The 24,274-nt window shown below is 31.6% G+C and overlaps 1 protein-coding gene across 1 annotated transcript; it reads right to left on the bottom strand.

Annotated features, from left to right (window-relative positions):
• Positions 1 to 3,829: 3,829 nt before the first annotated feature.
• LOC111594954 lies at positions 3,830 to 24,107 on the bottom strand. The gene is made up of 10 exons (XM_023308451.2): positions 24,035 to 24,107; positions 12,647 to 12,880; positions 11,702 to 12,582; positions 10,886 to 10,907; positions 8,995 to 9,118; positions 7,316 to 7,476; positions 7,126 to 7,233; positions 6,759 to 6,956; positions 6,558 to 6,690; positions 3,830 to 3,865 (listed from the first exon to the last, which is right to left on the bottom strand). The coding sequence occupies exons 1-10, from the start codon at positions 24,105 to 24,107 to the stop codon at positions 3,838 to 3,840; spliced, it is 1,962 nt and encodes a 653-aa protein (XP_023164219.2). The 3' UTR covers positions 3,830 to 3,837.
• Positions 24,108 to 24,274: the final 167 nt, after the last annotated feature.

Raw genomic sequence — 24,274 nt, 5'->3', positions numbered from 1 at the left:
AACTAGATCAAGTAATTTTTTTCTTTTAGTTTTTCCATTGGAAAAAAATGCTACCAATTTGCTCTAATTGTGGCACATATGCAAAAAAGTGCTGCCAATTTTTATTTCGAAAGCACGGGAAAAGTGTTGCCAATTTGTGTGTTGTGTGCTCAGTGTTGGTAAATGTATTCAAAACGTGTGACTTGCAATAGATATCGATCATGTTTTCGAGTCTATAATTGTTGTAACTAATTAGGTATATATATATTTTTTCTTTAGTATTTTATGTATTTTTTTTGTTGTGTTTGGAAACTGAAAGAATCGTAGGTGAAACTTTTAGCTTTTAGTTTTGTTTTTTTTTTTGTTGCTTAATTTATGTAGATTTCTGCATACTACATCATGAAATATACGCACTTGTTCCAAATTGTTTATAACGTGGCTTAGAACTAAATTAAAATTACCTTGTTACCATATATACCATATAATATATATATATATATATATATATATATATATATATATATATAAGATTAGCTTAGCTTAATTTTGGTATTTTTTAGTATTTATTTTTGTATATGAAGCGCATAATGCGGGAGTTTAAAATTGTGTGCCAGTTTTTATAGTTTTTGTTATCGATAACAATCATAATGTAAACAATCGAAAAAAGAAAGCCATTAAAGAGAAATCGTTTTTCAAATGTATATATACTGAGGATTTGTAGGATACACGATTTGTTGTTTGTTTTGTCAGGCTTTGTTCTTGTTCTGTACATAGAAAATTAACATAAAAAAACATACAATACTGCGTATGTACTTTGTTGTATATAAGTGTATATATGTAAATATACAAACACATATATATACATATATATATATATATATATATATATATATATATATATATATATATATATATATATTTCTGTATAATTGTTTTTTGTTGTAGTATATATAGCAATAGTTGACGTTTGTTTCAAAATTGTTGTTGTTCTTAGTATGTTCAGTAGTTGTTGTTGTTTTTGTTTAATGTTATGTTGTTTTTTGTTGTGGGTAATATTACGTCGTACATTATAGCAGTAAATAGGTATCGTAGCTGTTGTTCATGTTGTTTGTGTGTGTGTATAAGCAACGTGGGTTCACTTAATCAGTTCAAGAGGTTATATATATATATATATAGATATACATATATATATATATATGTATAGGTCATATACACAATGTATGCAAGTGGGTGTGAGTGGGTGTGTAGGAGAAAATTGTGTTTCAATTAAACTAAAGCATTTTTTTATGGTTTTAATAAACATTTCTTGTATACAATATACACACATATACATATATATATTATGTAGATCGTGATCTATATATATATATATACATACATACATATATATATATATATATATATATATATATATATATATATATATATAAATATAGTCGTTACACAAATAAGCCACAAACTGTACAAAACATTGTACATATGTATATGTACCATAAAAAACTTATAGACAAATCCCCTACGATTTTTTCCATTTTCGATAACAATTATCGATCGATAGAGCATTACGAATACGACGGTTTCCAAGTATTTTTTTATTTTTTCTTTGCTAGGCTATTTAATTGTTTCTATATATATATATTTATATATTTAATTATTTATGTATATCGATCATTATATTTATCGATATTCGTTTGTTTTTTTTTTTTATTTCATTTGTTTGGTATTTAACAAGAACGATTATTATTTATTAGTTTATTAGTTTACTATACAAATGTCTCGTGTTTTTTATTAATATTGTTTTTTTTTTGTAATTTTATCTTTTATATATATATATTTATATATATATACATATATATATAAATATTTAAAGCTTTGGTGGCGGCAAAAAATCGAAAAATCAAATGAAAATTCATAAACATATTTCGAATAAAAATGGTATTTGAAAAAATTATTTCAGTTTTAGTTACACACGAAAATTTAAGACCGCTTCAGTATTTTTAGTATTTTTTCTTTGTTTACTTTGTTTTTGTTATACACATTCATACATATTCAACAAATAAAAGAAGGTTAACAACTAACAAAAATCAATGAATAATTAACAGTGTTTTGTTTTTGTTTTTGTTTTTTTAGTTTTAGTTTTGTTGACCAAAAATGAGGCAAAATTTATTTCAATATAATTCAAGTAATTCATTTTGATCATCGATCATCAATCACCAATCAACAATCATGATTTATAATTCATAATTCATGATACATGATGCATGACTCATTCGTGATCCATGATTCAATCATGATCCATGATTCATGATTCATTCATGATTCATGAGTCATTCATGATTCATTAATGATTCATATTTCATAATTAATGATTCATGGTTCTTAACTCATAATTCATTGATTGTTAATAATTCACGAATTATTACTCATGATTCACATTTGATGATTTTTTACTCCAGATAAGTGAAGATTCATGACTCATAATCCTTTAATTATCAATCATCCATCATAGTTCAAGTTATTCATCATCATTCATCGAGCATCAATCATAAATCAATAATCATGAATCGCCAATTATCAATCATCAATCATAAATAACCATTCATCATTCATCATTTATTATTCATCATTCACCAATCATAATTCATAATTCATAAAATACATAGTATAAGCAATTAGTACTGAACTTTTTAAGTTTTGGCAGTACGCATTTGTTGTATTAATATTAATTGTAATTGTTTTTGTTTTGTAATAGTTTAAAATTATGCAAATATACAATGTAGTTTTGTTTTGTTTTTTTTTTGTTTATGTTCTCTATCATAAATCGTACAGCATTTATGTTTTTTATTTATCTTGTTATTAAAATATATTCATAACGCGCTACTTAATTGTTTAAAAAGTTTTTGGTTTTTTGGTTTCTTTTATTTATTTTCTTATTTTCTTCTTTTATTTTATATTTAACTAATATTAATAAACAAATTTTTAACATTTCTCGTTCAACAGTTTTTTTGGTATTTTTTCATTTTTTTTTTAGTTTTTAGGTTTTTGTTTTCCTTTTCCTTTTTTACTGATCGCAGCCAAAAGAACTCGAACTGATGCACCCCGACAAAAATATGAAAATTAAACATAAAAGAGAGACATAAAATCTAGCTACAAATGAAAAAGAGCTCAGACATATATATATATATATATATATATATATATATATATGTATTAAATAAATACTAAATTTGCATTTCTTTGTTTTTTTTCACTAGTTGTAAACATAAAATGTTTTTGTAGGTTATGTACAATATTTTCTGGACTTTTGTTTAGTATTTTAGTATTTTCTCTACTAAGATAGCGGATAGAGTGCTACGTATGTGTGTGTGTGTGACATCATTGATAGTTGTTGTTGTTACTGTAGTATTATTAATAGTACTGCATTTCGGTGTTGGCTTCATCTGTCTTCGATCTGTCCGCATTATCCATAGATTCCTTTAAAGTTGCTAAAGTTCCGATTTTTTTTAGTGTTCATTTAACTGCTATCACTTTCGTTTGTTAATGTTAAATTTTGTTGCTTTCTTTTTTAAATTGTTCTTTTATAAATATGTTTATAGTAAAATACAATTGGACTAAACAAAATGTTCTTTCATACAATATTTTGTGAAAAGTTGAAAAGTTTCGGGTGTGAAGGGGAGAATTCTCTTGGATGTGTTTAACGGATTCTCATTTGTATATATTATATATATTATATATATACATACATATATATATAAATATACATAATATAATTATAATGTTATTTTATGTTGTTTTCAATTATATTTCGTTTTTAGTATTTATTTATATTTTTTAGGCTGTCTTTAGGAATTTCTTTTTTTAATCATAATTTCTCCTTTTCTTTTTCCTGCAATATATAGAAAACAAATGGCAAAAAATCGCATATAAGTCAAAGAGATTGGCGCAATGTGACACTAGAAGAACATATTGAAGGTCAAAGTGAACTAAATGAGCAATCAATCAATCAATCAGTCAATCAATACATAACAAGAAAACTAACAAAGAAATCAAAAATTTACATTAGAAAACAACAAATAAAATACTAAAAAATTTGTTTTTATTTTTTGATATTTTTAACTTTTGTTGTTGTTGTTGCTGGTACAAATATTAGGCTACTTGTTGTTTTTTTGTTAATAATATTATTGTTATAGTTGTTGTTGTTGTTTGTTGTTGTTGCTGTTTACGGCTGCACGCTGGGATTTGGTATTTATTTTTTTTGTTTTTATTTTAGGTGGAATTGAATCGACTATGATTTACTTTTTTTGTTTAGCATTAGCGACAACAATCGATTCAATCAATCAATCAATCAAGCTGCAGGCTGTGGCATTTACCTATTTACTTATGCATTAATTATTTACTTATTGCGAATTTTATCAACTACGGCATACGAAACACAATTTTGTTAGTTTTTAGACGATGTTTTTTTTTGGTTATTTTTCGATTTTTATGGAGGGGAGGAAAACAAGAAAAGAATGAAATACAATTTGATTAGCTCTTCACATGATTAATTAGCTACACAAATTTCTTTTTTGGCACTACGAATTTCGACGTTTAAAGCTCTCAATGGAACTGAAAAAAATTATAAATATTATAAAAGAAGCAAACATATAGCGATAATTCCCAAAAAAAACAGAATTTTACTGATCTTCAATTAATACTGTTTAAATATATACACATGTATACGTATATATATATAGTTTTTTTATATATTATAGTTGAGTAGTTGGGAAGATCTCTATATAGGCTATACAGCAGCTACAGATACATATATATATATAGGCAAATCATATACAAACACACAAATACACAAAGTGTGAACATTAAAAATGCATTTTATATTTCAATTGTTTTTTGTATAATTTACAGTTGTTTTTTGTTTGTTTTTATTCATTCTATTTGAAATCAATCTCAAAAATTATAAGCGAAAAAAATAGCACAAAGTTGTTGATTTTTTTTATATAAATGTAATTTAATTATAATATTAATAATAGACGGCAAAACAAATCATATAAACATAATGCTAGACATAGCGGTAAATATATATATATCAAATTATTCACACAAAAGAAATTTACAAATAAAAAGTAAAAGAAAAACAAACTGAAAAAAAAATAGAAACAAAAAGTGCGCAAAGAGAAAACAAATACTTTTCTGTGTGTAGGTGTATGTGTGCAGGTGTGTGTGTACAGACTAATTAGTTATAGGTGCTCAACAAATGACAATCAAATAGAAAAAAAGAAATCAATAAAACTGCAATTAAGAAATTTTTTTGTCGTTTTTAAACTAATTGTAGCCGTGTTTCTTGTTGTTGTTGTCGTGTTATTGTTTATAAACAAAGAATTTATTGCCAAACATTTTTTAAGCTTAGATAGTCATTTATAATAAGGCATAATAATAATATACATAAGTAACGATAGATATATAGAATTGATAAACCTTCTGCATAATTTCACTTTCATTCAAGGCTAATTATTTAAATTAGAATTAAACAATAAGTACTTAAAAACAAAGTTCATAACATGTTCTTTTTTCTCTGAAATTGTTTTTACTTTTACATTCAAAATCTTAATATGATGCACTCGATATAAACCAAAAAGATGAAATTAATTTTATTTATAAGTTGGGGCAACAGAGAGAAGAAAAAGAAATTAAACAAAAAGCGCAGCAAACAATACAAATTTTATAAGGCATACTTTTTTATACATAATATATATATATATATACTAATATGCTTGCATAATTATATATATATATAGTATTATTATATGGCTATAAAACTACGCTCAGTGTGTAATGCTTGTGTGTGTTGTGTTGTGTGTGTTTGTCAGTTTTAAAGCACAAATTTAGGTTTTTAATGTTTTTGTTTTTTCGTTTAGCACACAGTTTAAATTAGTTTTGTGTTTTTTTTTTTTTTGTTTAATGTTATTAACTAGGCAGCACATAAACAATAAATTTAATTATTGAGTTTTAAGTTTCGTTTTTTTTTTACCATTTTATTGGCACGCAAAAAGCTGAGCTTTAAAATATATTGTGCACTAAGTCGTATGCAATATATATATATAAATATAAAATACAAAAGCAAAATATACAAAAAATTACATTTGTTTTTTTTTTTTAATTTTTCCTTAGCTGCATTTGCGCGCCAACAAAATTATATATATATTTGTATATATTTATAAATACTTGCATTTATATAAATATATATATTTGCTTTTTTATTATAATTTTCATTTTAAATTTTGTTAACTAAGAAAAATTTTGCTAAATTTGTTGTTGTTGCTGCTGCTGCTGTGTCTGTGTGTAAGTACGTTGCTTATGTCTCTCTGTGTGTGTGTGTGATTGTTGTGTGTGTGTCTGTTGCGCATTTGCGTATGCAGCTTCAAACGTCTTTAATTTGCAGTTTATTAACTAAAATGTAAATTTGCTGCTGCATTTCAAATTGTTACAAAATATTTGGTGTTGTTTGTTGTTGTTGTGGACTGCTTGTTGTTGTTGTTGATTTCATGTTGTTGTTGTTGTTGTGGATGTTGGCAACTTACTGTTCTTGTGGATCAGTATCACTCTCTTCCAGCTCGCTCTTGTTGCGTCTCTTCTCATAGATGAGAATGATCAAACAAAGTATCAAAACCTCAGCACAAATGCCAAGGAAAGGCCACAAGGCAGCGAATTTGCCTGAAAATGAACGAAACAGTTACATAGATATACAGATATATGATAGGGCATTGAATATTGTAATTTACCCTTAACACGAACGGTTACAACATCGGTGGCAACGGTGCTATTGGCATAATCATTGGCCTCATTGCGTCCATGGCATTTGTAATCGCCTCTATCTTCCAGTGTCACGTTCTCAATCATTAAAATTGCATTCTCAATTTTATTATCATCCGCTTTCAATATATAACGACCTGTGCTATTTGTGACATTTGTATAATTGCCTGTGATAGAGAAGAGAAGAAATTGAAATTAGGCTTTGTTATCAGAACAAGAGAAGAGAGATAGTCTTTGACTTTAGCCGAAATTGAAGCATATTTGCAGTCTTTAGAATTATTTATTCAGCCTTTACAACAAGTTTCAAGCCAGAAACCCTTAGGTTAGATCACTTACCAAAGCTCCATGACAATTGAGGATTGCTACCGAGAACTGTGCAGGGTATCAACATTTTCTCACCCTCTACAACACCAGTATTTGAAGGCACTCGTACAACCACGCGAGCTAATGAGAAAAACACAATGGTGTATTAAGTTGTTTTCATTTTTATAAATGCATCACGTTAATTATCTATTTATTTACTTACCAATCACGTTAATATCTTTGGACACGCCCTTGAACTCACAACTGTAGAGGCCATCGTCGTGAGGTTCCGCTCTGTCGATTATGAACTTTCTTTCGGCTTGGATAAGTTTAAAGCGACCTCTCAGTGAGGAGTCATCCGTCACATTGACGCCGTTCTTTTTCCTATTTATACATACAAAATGGATTGAATAGTAATTAGTTAAATTTCGAAGAGCTACAAAAGAAGCTAATCGATAAATTTACAGCACAAATATCAATAGCTCTACACAGAAATAAGTAATGCTAACAACACTATCTTAATAGCTTTAGCAAGTAAAAGAACTTTTTGTTTGTTTTCCCCCCCTTTGCCCACACTCGAAATGTGTTATCGATAACTTTATTAAACATATATTGATTAAGCAATGTCGACAGTTGTTTAGTTCTCAGTTTAATGAGTTCAAATTAGCTACTTTCTGAATGACTACAATTAAGATATGTTATCGATATTTTTGTTTTATTTATCGATTATTTTCTGTTTGAAGTTTAGCTTTATTTACAATTGAAACATTCCAAGTATTTGGTAGTTATAGCAACTGAGGTAATTCTATTTCCACAGGTCGCTGGTGGAAACAATCGATAAATTTGAAATCTATTGATATGTATGTAAACATTTTTAATGCATGTGTCTTTCTACCTTATTTTCCTATTATAAAAATCGACTACTTAAATACCTTTAGGTAACTACCATATGTTTATAGATTTATGATGCTTTTATATCGATTTTCAGGAGTTTGACTTATCGAAACATTTCGATTACCAATATAGATTGAGCTCTAATAATTATTAGGTGTTTTTTCTATATACCAAAATTATAAACAGTTCTCATTTTAAGCCAATAATTACATCTTCCATATTTGATCGGAAAACTATAGTTTTTATAGAGCTAGGGTTCCGAGTTGCAGCTTGCCTTATCCGAAAAAATTCCATAGACCCATATATTTATTTTTATTTAGTTCAAGAACTTTTGGTGCCAATTATTCAGGACTAATTCAACGTGAAGCACGCAAAGCAAAGTTTTTTGGCCCTGGCGACCGACAAAAAGTGTCATTACCATTACGAGGCCTGTTTCACACCCACCGACCCAAACACACACACATATATATACCAACTAGAGTCGGATAAGCCCACTCCCTGTAATCGGGCACTTTTTAGCACACACCCAACCTCCCAAACCCCGACAACCGCCGCCTTTGCTATGCTCTCCAGGTTACGTCAGTCAAGTGCTTGGTTAAGGGGGCGTGGCTGGGCAACATAATTAAGCAAAAGTGCTTAGCTGTGCCGTATTAAAATGATTGCTCTTATAACTGCCAACTAGTATGCAGAGCTATAGGCCAGAGCCAGAGCCAGAGCCAGGGGAGACGCCTGACTGACGGACTGGCTGCCTGCCCGACTGTCTTATATCTGTCTTTCTATTGGCTAAGCTAAGCGTACACTGTAAGAAAAAAGTGGCTGCTTGTTATCATTAATGTACAATTGAATCATAACTTTTATATTTATATTTTTTTAAATTTTATTTTTAGAAATTATTGTATATAAAATTTTTTTTTGTTCTTCAATCTTCAGCTTCATTCAATAATATTTTTACAAAATATTTTCAAGTGTATGCGCTTTTCTTTCAGTGTATGTATATTTTAGACTTACCATATGAGTGGATCTTCGGACTCCACATTTTTCACATTGCAGCTGAGCACAAGCGGCGTTCGAATATCGTAAAATTTGAGTTGACGCTCCACATGGTCATAATTTGGCACCAAGGAATCTGGCCCTGAATCGAACATAATTATATAGCCACACAGAAAGAGAGAAAGAGAGAGAGAAAAACATCAAGATAATGCAAATATTTATCAAATAAAATAGATATATTTATATCAAATATATACAAATCGTATATCATAAAAGAGTAGAGGAAGAAACAACGTTTACATAAAAAAATTTTATCTAAATAATTATGCATATAAGAAAAAAAGAAAAATATATATTGATATATAGATAAATGGTAAAGTTTATGGTAGGTATAAATATATAAACGAGTTTTTTTGTAGAGGCGAGAGCTTAATATATGAGAGGTGTTTAGGGGTTTTACGCAGGGTTTCTATATATTTTGTAACGATTAAATTGATAATCTGAGAGCTAGAAATGAGCTGAGATGTTTGAGGTATATAGATAAATATATATATAAATATATATATATATATATTTCGTTGATTGTTTTCAAAACTCTAACAAGTATTTATGTTAAAAATAAAAAACATAAATTGCAACTTAATTCAAATATACCACACTATATTTGTACTAAATAAAATCAAGTCTAATAAATTTGCGAACACAATTTCAATTACATAAATTCAATATTTTTTTACAGCTCCCATATAAAAAAAATTAACCCAAGTTAAAGAAAACAAAACAAAAGTTGACTAAAATAAATAAAAAATATTTTTATTATTTTTTTAATTTTATTTCGCCTAAATATACATAGGTAAATTTATATATTTATTTGAATTAAATATATATATATATATATATATATATATATATATATATATATATATATATATATATATATATATATATATATATTTTTTTTTTATTATTGATATTTTTAACTTGGACTGAAATCAAATAAATTTGACTTACGCGGCATATATATTTATATATGCAATATGTAATAATTATAAAAGTCGTTTAATTAATTTTTAGTTTTAAAATTAGCTGCAAATGGAGCAATAATCGATTTTTGGCATTTAAATACTAATTATTATTCATAGTTATCGAGCGATAAGCAAAGTAAGTCTAAAGCTAAAGCAACAGCTAAATTTTCGATAACTGATAATCGATAAACATTAGGTCACATACAAGTATGACACAGACACAATACATATGCATGTATTAGATTTGTCCTTATCGGCATACGAAAAACAAAAACTAAAACTAAAGCAAACGCAATCGAAAAAACAACACAAAATATACGAAAACGAAAGAATAAAATGAAACAAAAGGCAATAAACATTAAGTCGCGGTTACACACACAGTCATTGGGGGCAAAACAACAATGCTTATCAAGCGGCTGAGCGCCAATTCTGAATTACACATGGATTTAATATGCGTCAAACAAAATGGCTGCCAATCAATCAAATTGAAGAGCCGGAGGTTAAAAAACACAAAGAGAGGCAGAGAGAGAGGCCGACCGAGACAGAGAGAGGGGAGTAAGTAAGGCGCTGTGCACCTGCCAGTCGTGTGATTCAAAAGCAAAGGTAAACAACTAAAATAAAACGAGTAAAATATATTAATATATGTATATATTTATAACACATAACAACAACAATGACAACAACAATAGCGACACACACAAATCTAATAAAAAAGTAGCAGTAAGAGTAAAAAGAAATATATCAAGCAACAACAAAATGAAAAAAGCTCAACTTAAAGTTTTGCCTATATGTATATATGTATGTGGATTTGTTTATGTGTGAGGGCGAACGAGCTTAAGTATCGGCGAATAGTCAAAGCCTAAGAGAGCTAGCGAACGATTAACGATTGACAACACCAAAAATAGACTAAACGATGTGGGAGTTTGAGCAATGTAGACGTGCTGATAACGATTGAAGGAGAGCGGGAGAGCGAGAGAGCGTGGAGAGCATGGCGAGCGAGTACGAGCAAAAGAGCGAGGCTTAGACGAAAAACAAAAAAAGAGTTGGACGAAAGTGAGCTTTGGATGCGAACACGATGAGTGAAATGCAGTTGCTGTTGTACAGGAGAGACGAATGACTGAGTGAAATGTTAAGTGAAGTTCGCGTAGTGTTTTTGTATATTAGAGTTGCACTTGGTATTTCAATTCACTCAAGTGATTCATTAACAATTCACGATCGTAAATATCTTTATTGGATTAAAGTTGAATTTTCATTTTATTAAATAAATAGAAAATTGTTAATGTTCCTATTTATACACACAAAAAAATTATAACAATTAAAAGTTAAGAGCTCGTTGAACACGTAAAGTGAACTACAATTAACTATGTAATTTGACACGTTACTAATCAAATTAACCATTATATTTTACGCTTTGACACGCAATAACTCAAAAGCGATATGAACTGTAATTAAAGTTTCCAGTTCTATAATTTAGCTATTTGCAGCACAACTCTAATATGTATGCACGTGTGTGAGTGTTATATCCTGAGTTTTGTCTGTATGCAATTTTGAGTGAATTTTGCTTAGTATGTATATATGTTTGTATGTATGTAAGTGAGTGAAAGCTGTATGGATGTGTTTCTATGTCGCTTTAATTATGTTTGTATGCGTTTTGTAATGTTGTGTTAGTGTAAGTGAGAATGTCAGTGAGCGAGTGTGAGTGATTGTATGCGTGTGTGCGTATGTGGCTCACCCTTTTTAATAGGCAAGATCGTCTTGGGCTGCTGCTGCATTAAACCGAAGTTGTTGCTGTAGCTGGTTGTTAGCGCTGTGGGCGCTGTTGTGACACTACCACCACCACCGCCCACTGCAGGCGGCACAAAGTGCGGTGCATATGTTTGATATTTCTCATTGTGATGCTGAGTAGGTTGCTTTGGCTGCGGCGGCAGCGGCAGTTGAAAATTGTTTAGCTGTTGCTGCTGCTGTTGTTGCTGCTGCAGCTGCTGCTGATGATGCTGCGCTCGATGATGCACTGTGGCAGTGTCGATTGGCGTTCGATAAATCGGTAGCGTTTGATTGTACAGCTGTATGGTGGGTGGTTCGGGTGGCGCCACCGTATGCTCCAGCACGCTTAAGCGTGGTGGTGGAAAATCTGGCGGCGTGGCTGAATAAATGCGATGAATTCCATTAACACCTGCCTGTCCGTCAGCTGTTGTTGTGGCATGCCACGTGCTCAATTCGTTGTATCTACGTGTTGTAGCTGGCTGCTCATAGCTGCCAAAGCCAAAGCTGTGGCTTGTGGCATTGCCTTGTTGATTGTGCTGCTTAGAGGATTGTGACGGCGACTCCGAATGTTGCGGCAGCTGTTGCTCTTGCCACGTGCGCGTAAATATCTCATCGGCCGAGCTGGGCGTCAGCTCATCGATAGTTCGATAACCACTCTCTGTCGGTGTCCCCGATTGTTGCTGCTTACTGTGCACGTGTAGCATGTGAAAGCCGCTATCTCGGCGATGATTTTTGTTGTTGTTGCACTGATAACGACCCTCGTGCACCTTCAGTGCATGCCGCACCTTCAAATGCGCCTCGATCTTGTGCTTTTCGCCTGGAGTTGGTTGATTGATTGTTGCTCGGTCTTCATCAATCGTCAATCATCAATAAATACTCACCTTCAATCGCGCTCTCCGATAGCGTGTAGGAGTGCTCGTCATGTCCATGCCGCAAATTGTGACGCGTTATCGACTCTCCATTCTTTAACCAGTGTATCCGCTCAGTTATCGGTATGACGCACGTTATCGAAAATGGCTCGCCGATATTGACAATCGCATCGCCATAGTAAACGATTGGCGTGGTAGCCAATGCGAACTCCGATGATTCATCGCTATCATTCTCAATGATGCTCGCTGCATTGCGATTAATTTAATCCACAAATATGCATATACATAATATATATGTATATATATATATATATACATATACATATAAAGAACACACACAGCAAAAATGTTACAACAAATCGATATATCGATAGCAAAGAGCAGGTTGAAGGGGCAAAGGGAAAGGAGGAACATCATTGAAAATCAAGAAAACATTAACAATTAACAACAACATAAAAACAAACGATTTTTTTTTAAATTAGTCTTTTTTACACTCCATAAAATATATGGCTACTATAGCAGATGTGTGTACGATCCGATCCATTTCGTTTCGATCGATTGTCTGTGTATTATTTTATCGGTTAGAATTGTTTGCTTTTGTTTCGTTTTTTGTTTTCTTCTCTTTGCTTTTTTCGTTTTGTGTTTCCAGTTTTCGGATTATTTGATTTCAGCGCCAAGTTGCAAAAATATTTATGTAGATATCAATTTATTTATACTAAATGTGTCGTAAATCTTACTTACATATACACATAAAAGATATATACAAAAATAAAGAAATGAAAAAAAAAACCGATTATAGAACTGAATAAACCAAAAATTCAAATTAAAGCTAATTAAAATTATAAATGTGGTGTGTGAGTGCTATAATTAAGACCAAAAACTGTTTATAGTATTATTTTTTTTAAATTTACAGTTGGTTTCCATACTTATCGATAAGCGTTAAAATTATTCGATAATATGAGTAAAAGTTGTTTAGGTAGTTTATAAAATAGTTGTAAATAGACCTGACTATTGATATAAATTTCAATATTCAAATATATTTAGAGAATAAAGTAAAGAATTATTATAGAAACAATCCAAACAGATTATGTTATAATATTTAAATATTGTTTTTGGATCCAGTGTTATTTTAATTATAACTTCGATCGATAATTATCGATAGCAGATTGCTAATCATTATTTTAACAATATATTAATCTCGTTTCGTAATACTTAGTAATACTTTCAAGTGCCTGCACATGCTAAGCACATGATTACACAACACTAAAGGGTGATAATTAACAAAGCTTCTATTGCTGACGCAACTTGTTTAAGTTTACCATCGAAGAGAGATTGCAATCAATGTCGTCATTCAGCTAGTTACAGATGTATGTATGCAGATATGTAAGCCTCTACGTGAATATGTCTGTGTGACATTGGGTAATGACGTCAACAATGACGTCAACAGTGTCCAGTTTAAACTGCATATTCTTAAGCCATGGCCATATACACGCATATACAACTGTATGCATGTATGTATGTACCTGTAGTGGAATGGCCATGTGCCGGTTTTTTTTTTTTTGAGAGAATGTTATCAGTTAACTTGGCTTATCACTGGACGGTAGGTAACAAGTACTTTTGATAACTAGAAATAAGCAAAGGCTAATATGGCAATAAATATATAGGCTCTAAGATTACAATATATATATTTGCTGATTGCTGTTTACGTATAGATAAAGCCGCAATCTTATCAGCTGTTTTAACGAGTCAACGGACATAGTCTTTATTTGTCGCACATTGGATGATTAGGCACACACACACATGCATATAAATATACGTGTATGTACTTAAGTATGTGCTCGTATTTGCCTTTCCTTCTCAGCTGACACTTTTATAGCAAATTAAGCGCAAAAAGATTGCAGACAACGCAATTTCATTTACAAGCAACAAGATGTCGCTCCATCTCCCTTCCTCTGCTTGCCAGCATTTTCGTCTGTTGCTGTCACTTCGGACAGCATAAGCGCACACACACACGCATACGCATTACATTTACATAGAGCATATTGCAGCATAGGATAGAACGGGAGGCGGTGACCCAGTCGAAAAGTATTATAAATTTATACAACATCAACACATACGCACATACACACACGTGCGGGTATAACACACCTTAACATTCTTATACTCTCACCACACACACTCTCACACGCTCTCTCTCACTTTGTCTCATTACACACAAGCGTTTAACCACTAAGCCTGCTGCCATTTTGTTGTTGTTGGTGACAAGAAATTTATGGTTTATTGCTTGTTCATGTAGCATAGTTTTTGTCGCATTCCTTGTTCCAAATAGAAGAAAGAGCATGCAAAAGCGAGCGCCAACTAAAACTTTATTTAATCAAATTTATGGCTGCCAGCACATATACATACACACCCATACTCATATGCATGCACACAACATCCCTCTCTCTGTCCTACATCTAACGCAGCATATGAATAGCGGACTCGTGACATATTGTTATTGGCATTCGTACGCTTAGTATGTGTGTGTCTGTATATATGGATGCGTACGGTTGTGTGTGCATGTGTGTACTAACGCTCATTACATTTTAATTTTTCGTTTTCGTTTTATTATTTTTTAATGAACGCATTGAGCTGTAGTGCAACAAATAGCCCCATGCTTTTGTTTCACTAGAAAATGTTATAGCCGAAGGCAATTAAAATATTTACAAAGAGAATTTGCGCAAAAAAAAATAACATAAATGCCGCAACAGCGAGCACGAAGTGCGCTTATACAGAGAATTTTCTACAAGCAATAGAGGAAAAAACATATAACAAAATTAATTAACACGAAACAAAATTGATTGCACCTATATTATGTACCTATGCGTGTATGTGATTGTCTGTGGGCAAGTGTGCGTGTGTGTGTGTCGTTATTTTTGGCAGTCGTTGTGCACGTGAAAGCACACAGTTTGAGAGTCATGTTGTAAATGCCTTTTGAGGACACTAATGAGCGCAATTTATTCGGGTTTAAGGTTAGCATAAATAAAACAAATAAAAAAAAGATATATATATATATTTACTTAAAATAAATGCTAGTAAAATTGCTTGACTAAATAGTGGGGTTGTAAAAACTTGGCAATCAAGTGTAGACACCGGCTGTAAAGCTCTCTGTTCAAGAGTCGAATGGAATTTATATTTGTTGAGAATACACAACAGACCATGAAAACGATTTGTATTGATTTCATGTGACTTTCACACATAAGTACACATATATATATATATATATTTATATATGTAAGTTTTGAGCAATCGAACGGGTTGATCGGTCAGTGAACGCACAACGTGAAATTCATTAAGTAAATTGCATGAAACATGCCAATTAAATGCAAAACCAATTCGCAACAATTGACAAACGAGCGCAAAATAAAGCAATTCCAATAAAACAACAACAGCAAGAAAAAGAAGAAACAACAACTGCAACAGTTGCAAAACAAATACGATTATAATGCAAATGCAAATAAACCGGGGGAAAGAGAGGGATCCACCGAGTGCGAGAAGGGTGCCGTACTTTGCCGTAGTGGAACAAAGACAGCACCCTGTTAATGCACTGTACACTTGACACGACGCTGTTAATGGGATCCCGCCTATGGAACATAATAAAAATGTGCAAACTAACCATTATGATAATCATGCTTATCACAAACAGACAGTCAGAGAGATTTATAAATAGGTTCATACATAAATATTTAAATACGCAACCGAGTTACTCGCTAAAACAAACAAAATTGTTTGAAAACGGGGAGAGGAAGAAAAGCTATGGCAGCTACGCTGACTGCGACTGCGACTGCGACGTCGAATCATGTGTCTGGGCAGTGAGCGCACGCGAGTATACATGTGTCTGTGCTTTTTGCATGTGTGTTGGTATGCGACTTGCTGCTGGCTGCTGTAAATTGAAATAAAAAATTGTTTGTCTATTTTAAAATTAGCAAAAGCAACCAAAATGAAAATGACTATTCGTCTGAGCGTCCGCGTTCTACACGCTCACTACACTGCTCTCTGCCCTCTCTTGACCACTAAAAGAGGTTTCACATCCATGCGTGTGTGTGTGTGTGTGTACACAAAAGTTTTGCAGTTTTTGGCCACAGCAACAACAACTAGTGTTGCCAATTTAGCTATTTTTTTTCGAATTTGGCTTGAAATTAAGTTCGTGGAGAAAAATTTAAATTGCTTGCAAATATTTGTTTGCTTTTCACATGGCTTTAGATTATAAAAAAGGTAACTACATTTAGTTTAAGTTAAAAATAAAACATAGAAGGTTGAATTTAGACTTTTGCCGTGACAAAAACTAGGTTTCAGCTAGTTCAACGTTGCCAACGCTGACAACAACAGCAATAGTATTTGAACTGTAAATGTATTAAAGCTCAAGAGCTTGAAAGAATATATTTGATTTGTATTTTGTTGCTTTTTGGCTTTTTCTGGCAATACACATTAAAGATTTAGGCAAACAAACATTAACAAAACACTTGTTTAACGTTTTCAAGTATGTTGAAAGCAACAGAAAAAAAATACATAGTATATAATCTTGAATGTTGCTGCTGTTGTTGTTGTTGCTGTAGCCGTGAAATTCTGCGTCAGTGTATGGCGGCTGGTGTGTACATAAATATTCTATTTGCCTTGTAGTTGTCTAATTAAACGAAATAAACATTAGCTAAATTTAATTTCCAGCTCCCAAGCGATTTAACTTGAACCAATTGGATTACCGCACAGCACAGTTGAAAAGCAATTGGTAACAAATTGCTGATCGCAGCGAACAGTTTTAACAGTCTGAAAGAAAGGCAAACGTCATTCTGGATGGCTGGCTGCCTGGCATATTGCTGATCCAATAAATAATGCAGAAAAAACATGTCAGACAATTTTGAATATTTCATACGGCCTTCTTTGCCCGTGCCAGACATTTATGTCAATTATTATTGGCTTGGCACAATTGAAACCAACGCAAATTGATTCGAAGAAAACTAAATGGACACACAAACAAACACACATACATATACACTTCTACATATTTATTACACTCTCTCTTAGCTTTATGCGCCATTTTTTTCAACAGTATTTATTGAACAGCTTGTAAACACACACTCACATATATATACATATTGAAATCGTTTACAGTAAGTTTTGAACTTTGGAGCCGAAGCAATTTCAAATTGTCAAAGTCAATGAAGCGATAAAGCTTTGAGCGCCACCGCCCGCACTTTGCCCAGCTCACTCTCTCTCTCTCTTTCTCGCTGTCTTTCTCCCTTTCACTCTCTCTTATTGCCTCGCGCTCCACCATGAAAGCGCATGGTGCAAATGAAATTGTAAAACAAAACAAAAGCAGAGTGTCAGAGTGCAGAAGAAATAATAATAAACGATAACAACAGAAGCCAACAACATTGATCGCACGAGCTGGCAACTCTGTCACTCAGCAGCAGCCGCAACGTCACAATGGAAAAATTTTCAGACAACCTTAGCAAAGTGAAAATATTTGAGCATAAATCGGATTCTGAAAAGCAAAAACGAAAAAAATAACAGCAAACCACCCCCCGCACCGAATAACTGATTGATGCGACAATAAGGCAGCGGAAGGTAGAGGGAGAGGTAGGTGCTCGCTCACGGGCAGCAGCTAGTGACGTTTGTGACGACTTTTCGCTTTGTTTTTGTTGTTCGTACTTGGCGGCAGTGGCTAAAACATGAAAAGAACAAAAACAAAAAGCGCTGCCAGACAGTCAGACGAACATTTAATACATATTAATATACACACACACGCTCGCAAAATGTTTGCAAGTGTATATAGTCAGACTGTCTGCATGCACAGTGGGCCACACGCAATTGTCTTCAAGTGCAAAGAAAACTTGACATTTCGACCAACAAAAAGAATTCATGCATAAATGTTTTCACAGCTCATTTTGTTGACACATACACTCATAGATACGTATATGCATGTGTATATATTTTATTTCTATATATATTAGTGTATAGACACACACGTGTATATATACTTTTATTGTTCTCACGCAGAAATTTATTTATATTTATTTTTGAATATATATATGAAATGTATATTGTAGTTGAACAAAAGCAGACATATGCATATATATACACATGGCTGTGTATATATGTATATTTATGTGGTGTATAAGTGCCTGCTGTCTGCCTCTAAATAGGCGATGTGTGAACTTTTAGCTTTTGTCAGGTGCCTGCTAATGAAAGCGGGGGCGCTAACAGCTTGAATGGGCGGGTCTAGCTGAGGGGCCAGGGCCACCATCATCTGCCATAGATAAGAGTACAAAAATACAAAAAGCGTTGCTTCCTCAAGCCCACCTCTTCCGCCCACCGCCCCTGCCACGGCTCTATTTACCCATTTGGCTTCACAATTTTTCGTGTTGTAAATTAGCATGAAACGCAGCTAAAAAGACTTGCGAAAAGGTGCAATTCGCTGATATACCAATACATATATGTACAGTAAGGACACGCTCGAGTGAACAATATGTTTTTAAGCCTTTAATACAGATGATGGCTTTAGAAATTGGTCTCAATATGAATAAAAGAATGAGCAAATTTCGTAAGACAAAAAAATACTTAAAATATAATAATAGTAATATAATTAAAATAAATAAAAATAAAGGAAAAGTAATTTTCTAATAAGAATAATATAACATATGATAATAAATGAATAAATGTATCGTTATTTTATTTTTTGTCCCTTATTAAATATCAGCTAATTAAACTCTTAAGATAAATTAAAGTATGTATAGGTCTAATATATATTTAGAACAAAATAGATATTACATATTTTAATATATATTATTAATGTTATATACTAAAAGATTTTATTGTAGGCTATTCAGTAGTGATATTTCACTGTATTACAACTGTTCGTCAGTAACCGTTCTCTAGCTCTCTATCTCTCTCGCTCTTTTCATCTGTGTATGTGTGTGTGTGGTTGCATTTGCTCTGTTTAAGCAGTCATTATCTGGCACAAGCGGAAACACAGAGGCAACCTCTATATAACAAAATGTGCTAACTATTCAAGTTTGCAAGCAATGCAAATGCAGCAAAGGCAAATAGAACAATGTTGCCACGCCCACGCAACACAAGGTGGGCGACTTTTCTTTCACTATGACGCAGCAACAACAACTGCAACAATAACAATGACGACGACGACGACATTGAAAGGGAAATTACATTTCATGTTTATTATCTTTGTAAAAATAATATTTTTGCAGTAGCCGAAGAACAATCAAACACAAAAATAAAAGAAAATAAAAATCATAAACATATTTATAGATCAAGATTCAAATCAAGCGTTAATTAAATGCAAGTAGAAACGTCTAATAAATTAAATTAATGAAATTAAGAAATTTAATTATTTATAATACGGCTACTAAACCCACAGTGTCAGCCATTTACATGACATTTTATAAGTTTTGTTTTTAAGTAATATGATTAAAGTTGAATTAAAAATTCAGTTTGCTTCACTGTGCTAGGCTTAGTAACTTACTTTCTTAATAAAATTGAATAACGAATAAAATTGCCCCACTGTACGACTATGCAGTAGAGAAAATTGGGCGAGCCAGCAAATTTAAATATTTGACATTTATTAATGTAATGAAAATGCCATTAAATAAACATGGCAAACAAAACAGGTAAGCCCCACTGTAAACACAAACAAAAACGATGATTGTTGTTGTTGAAATATGGAGTTCAAAAACCTGCGTGGAGAAACCTCGTCAAATGAAAATGTGGTGCAAAACGCCAAAAAAAAACATATATACACCTTCACATAAGCCAACATAAACACCTGGACAACACGTGGTTTAGCTTTTCATTCTTTTTTTTGCCCTGACCAAACGAAATATTCGCTTTGAAGTAACTAGAAAAAAAAACAATAGAAAATAAATGATTTAGAAAAAGAGTTGCATAGACCTAGACGAAACACAAATACCCTAACTAAAGCTGTTTGCTTAGAAAAGATATTTTTATATTTGAAGATACATTTTTTACACATAAAAGATGCTTTTGTTTCAAACGTTTCTAGGTAAGATAAGAAGTTATGTATATGCAAATTTAAATACAATTTTTTAACTCAAATATCTCACATATACCTTTAAAAACAGGTCATTTTCGTATAAGATATTTTTCTTACACTGAACAGAACATTTTCTTTCATTTGTATCTATAGGAGCTCTAATATATATGAAAATTGAAATACTCTTTAGAAGTGTATCAAAGTATTCTACCACAACAACAATAAATATGGCAAACGAATACTTTATAAAGCTCACTAGGCAGGAGGCCAACAACTCGACTCATACATATGTGATTCATATAGTGCTCGGTCATACGGGTTTGTACTCACACACACACACAGAGGCATGAATGTATTTGTGTATATGTATATAGACAATATTTAGCATTTGCAATATCAAAAGTTTTCGCCCAGGTTTCCATTATTTTACGTATAATTCCGTTTATTTACGTAAACAATTCAAAAAAAAAAAGGCATTGGAAATATTGTACCATAAAATAATTATAAAATAAAGGAAAAACAGAAACAGAAACATGTGCAAAATACAATTTTGATAATCACATAGATTAAATAAACACCTGAGCAAGTTGATTGCAGCGAAGACTGAAATACCCTAGATGGAAAGTCTTAATATACCTAAAATACTTTTCAAAACGCGAAAATTTCTCACCTAAACTGGTGGAAAATGAGTGAAATTTTTTTATTATTATTATTGAATTTGTGTTATTTTGCTATGTATTAATTTGACAATATTTTCATTTTTTGCAAACTGTATGATCTTTAACTCTTCAACTAAAGTATATCTTAATTGATATATAAAATATCTTATGAATTCTAAGTTTAATTGAAGAATAATCTGGAATATGAGTTACATAAACGTAGCCTCCAGATAAAAAATAGTTTAAGCTGCAAACCAATTCATCTACAAACATTTATTATAATATAGTAAATTATAGTATTTAAACGAATCAAATAAAAAAGAAAATTTAGATTTATTTATTAATATAATAAATTTTAAGATGTTAGAGATCTAACATTATATATAGTCTCTCTCCAGTTAATAAATTTATTTTTATTGCTTGAATTAGTTATAAATTGAAATGATATTCAAATTGAATGAAAGCTACAATAAATATCTCGTTAAGTGTTTTTCTGTTTTCTTTTTATGCAATAATCATTTTTAATAGAATCAAAAATTTATAGAGTTTTGAATGCTGCTCACAAAATGAAATGAAACGAAAAATACAAAATAATCAAAAACTCGATTAAAATATACCTTGAATGTGGAATACATACATAAAGAGGTAGCCAATAGTTAGGATAAATATATATATGGACAGATATCGAACAGATATGCTTAGAATAATAAATAGTTTGGAGTCGAAAGCAAGGCAAAGGCTATTATAAAGAGAACTTTTTGATGGCCAAACAGGGCAGGTGTAAACAATGCAGCCGGTATATATCGTATATAATACATAGTATGTATATGCTATATAATACATAGTATGTAGTATTGGATATCGAGTACCGGGTCGAAGAGTTCATATAAACAACTATACGGACATAGTCTACGGGCAACCGGCTAAGACTGAGGCGCGCTGCTTACCTGGCGACCGTGTAAAAATGCCCAAAGCAACAAAAATAGAGAAAAAATCATGAGATTTAAACTGAAATACTAAAATGAACTTAATATATTTTAGATGTTGTTGTTGTTGCTTTTCGTATTTCTCTTTGCTTTTTTGCAATTGTGTGGAAAATTGAAAATCAAATGAGCGCAATAGCAGAAGAAGAAGATAATCATAGTGGGGCATATGTACAGGTAGAGGAGAAAGGGGCGCGGGGAGCAGGTGAAACACACACACAATGTCGACCAGTCGCAGTCTCAGTAGCAAAACCCAACCCAACCAACAATATAAACTATAAAAAGCAACACAAAAATATCGAAGCACAAGTACACTTAACTAAAGGCCAAAAGGATAGACAAAGACAGCGGGCGACAAAGAGCGACAGAGAGAAAGAGACGTAGAAAGAGAGACGGCCAAAGAGAGCGGGCGAGCGGACAAAAAACCTGATGGCCTTAAAGGGGGGTGGGCGGACTGAAGAAGAATAGGAGGCGGAAGGGGGCTGTGCTTACATTGTAAAAGAGAAAATAAAAAAGAAGCGCAAAGGAAAGTGTTCGCTCAATATGTGTGTGAGTAAGTGAGTGTGTGTGTTATGTTATGTTCTCTTATGTATATGTGCGTGTGTGTATGTGTATGGCAAAAACCCAGCAGAACTTTGGGGAAATATGAAAACTAAAAAAAATTTAGTGTCACCTGCACTAAAAAATGTTGTTCATGAAAACATATCATGATTAGTGTAATACTATCTACAACAATATGTTTCTAATTAATGCTAATAATATTTAAAAATAAAATATGGATATATAATGTATATATATATATATATATATATATATATATATTTATATATATATATATGAAATACACATATGTTTAACATAAATATATTTTTATTATTTTTTATTAGCTAAAAACTGTTTGAATGAAAATGTAATTTTAAGCTAATTATCATCGCTCTGATCGTATCATATAAAGTGAAGTTCGTAAAATATTTATCTAGAAAAAATACATATACTCATAACATAACATATTTGAACTCCTGTTATAGTATAATATAAATCAAATCATAAATAGGAAATAAAATATTTAAATTTAAGACATATATATCACAAACAATTACATAACACAAAAAATAGTCGAAATTTAAATTTTTTTAAATTAAAAATGAAAGAGCAACTATTAAATGACAAGATATTTCTCTCAAATTTCAAGTATCTCAACAGAAATTAAATTTTTCATTTTTAAAATTAATATTGTAGTATATAGAAATTTTTTCTCATTATCAACTATGTATTTTTAAGTGACATTATCAAGTAAAATTAAGTTTAATAAAATCACATGTGAACTGCACTGCATTTGTCACACTCAAAAGTTCTGCTGGGAGTTGCAAAAAAAAGAAAAAAAAAAATAACTGTATTGAAAATGGACAGAGACAACAAAAAAACAGTGTTCGGCAAGGCACCAGGCAATTAGGACCGGGGTGAAAGGGGATGGGCGACCACATACTATCATTTTTTCTTTTCTTCTTTCTTTTTGGGTTTTGTTTTTGTTTGCAATTTCTGCTGCAGTTATGTATGTACACTTATACAATTAGAAAATGTATACGACAGACATATATAGAGCTTAAATATAGGGTTAATATATATGTATATATAGGGGGCTAATGTTTTTTTTTTAATTTATTGTTAATTATTGTATAGTTGCATGTTGTAATTGTTGTTGTCTACTTACCAAATGATTGAGCATGAACCGCTAAAAATATCGAGAGGAATGAAAGAGCGCTAGCCAAGAATTTTGCCTCCATCTTTGGTATTGATCCGTGTTGTTGTTGTTGTTGCTTGTATTGAATTTTTGTAATTATTTTGGTTGTTGTTGCTGTTGTTGCGGTTGTTGTCGTTTCAAATTGGTTGCATATTAAATTTGCATTAACTAATTTTGCTGATTGATTAATTATTTTTTGTTGCTTGTTTA

This window comes from Drosophila hydei, unplaced genomic scaffold (assembly GCF_003285905.1).
Source record: "Drosophila hydei strain 15085-1641.00,03,60 unplaced genomic scaffold, DhydRS2 tig00008114-arrow-pilon, whole genome shotgun sequence".
Taxonomy (NCBI): domain Eukaryota; kingdom Metazoa; phylum Arthropoda; class Insecta; order Diptera; family Drosophilidae; genus Drosophila; species Drosophila hydei.
This window is presented reverse-complemented; position numbering and strand designations above follow the sequence as displayed.

What these genes read in the sequence shown, in the direction of transcription:
- LOC111594954 (XM_023308451.2), bottom strand. Translation starts at nt 24,107, where the DNA reads ATGGAGGCAAAATTCTTGGCTAGCGCTCTTTCATTCCTCTCGATATTT. An exon ending in TATTTTTGGTGTTGTCAATC is followed by an intron (nt 9,119 to 10,885) that starts GTTAATCGTTCG and finishes TGTTCGATTCAG; the next exon opens with GGCCAGATTCCTTGGTGCCA. An exon ending in TCCGAAGATCCACTCATATG is followed by an intron (nt 7,477 to 8,994) that starts GTAAGTCTAAAA and finishes ATGTATAAATAG; the next exon opens with GAAAAAGAACGGCGTCAATG.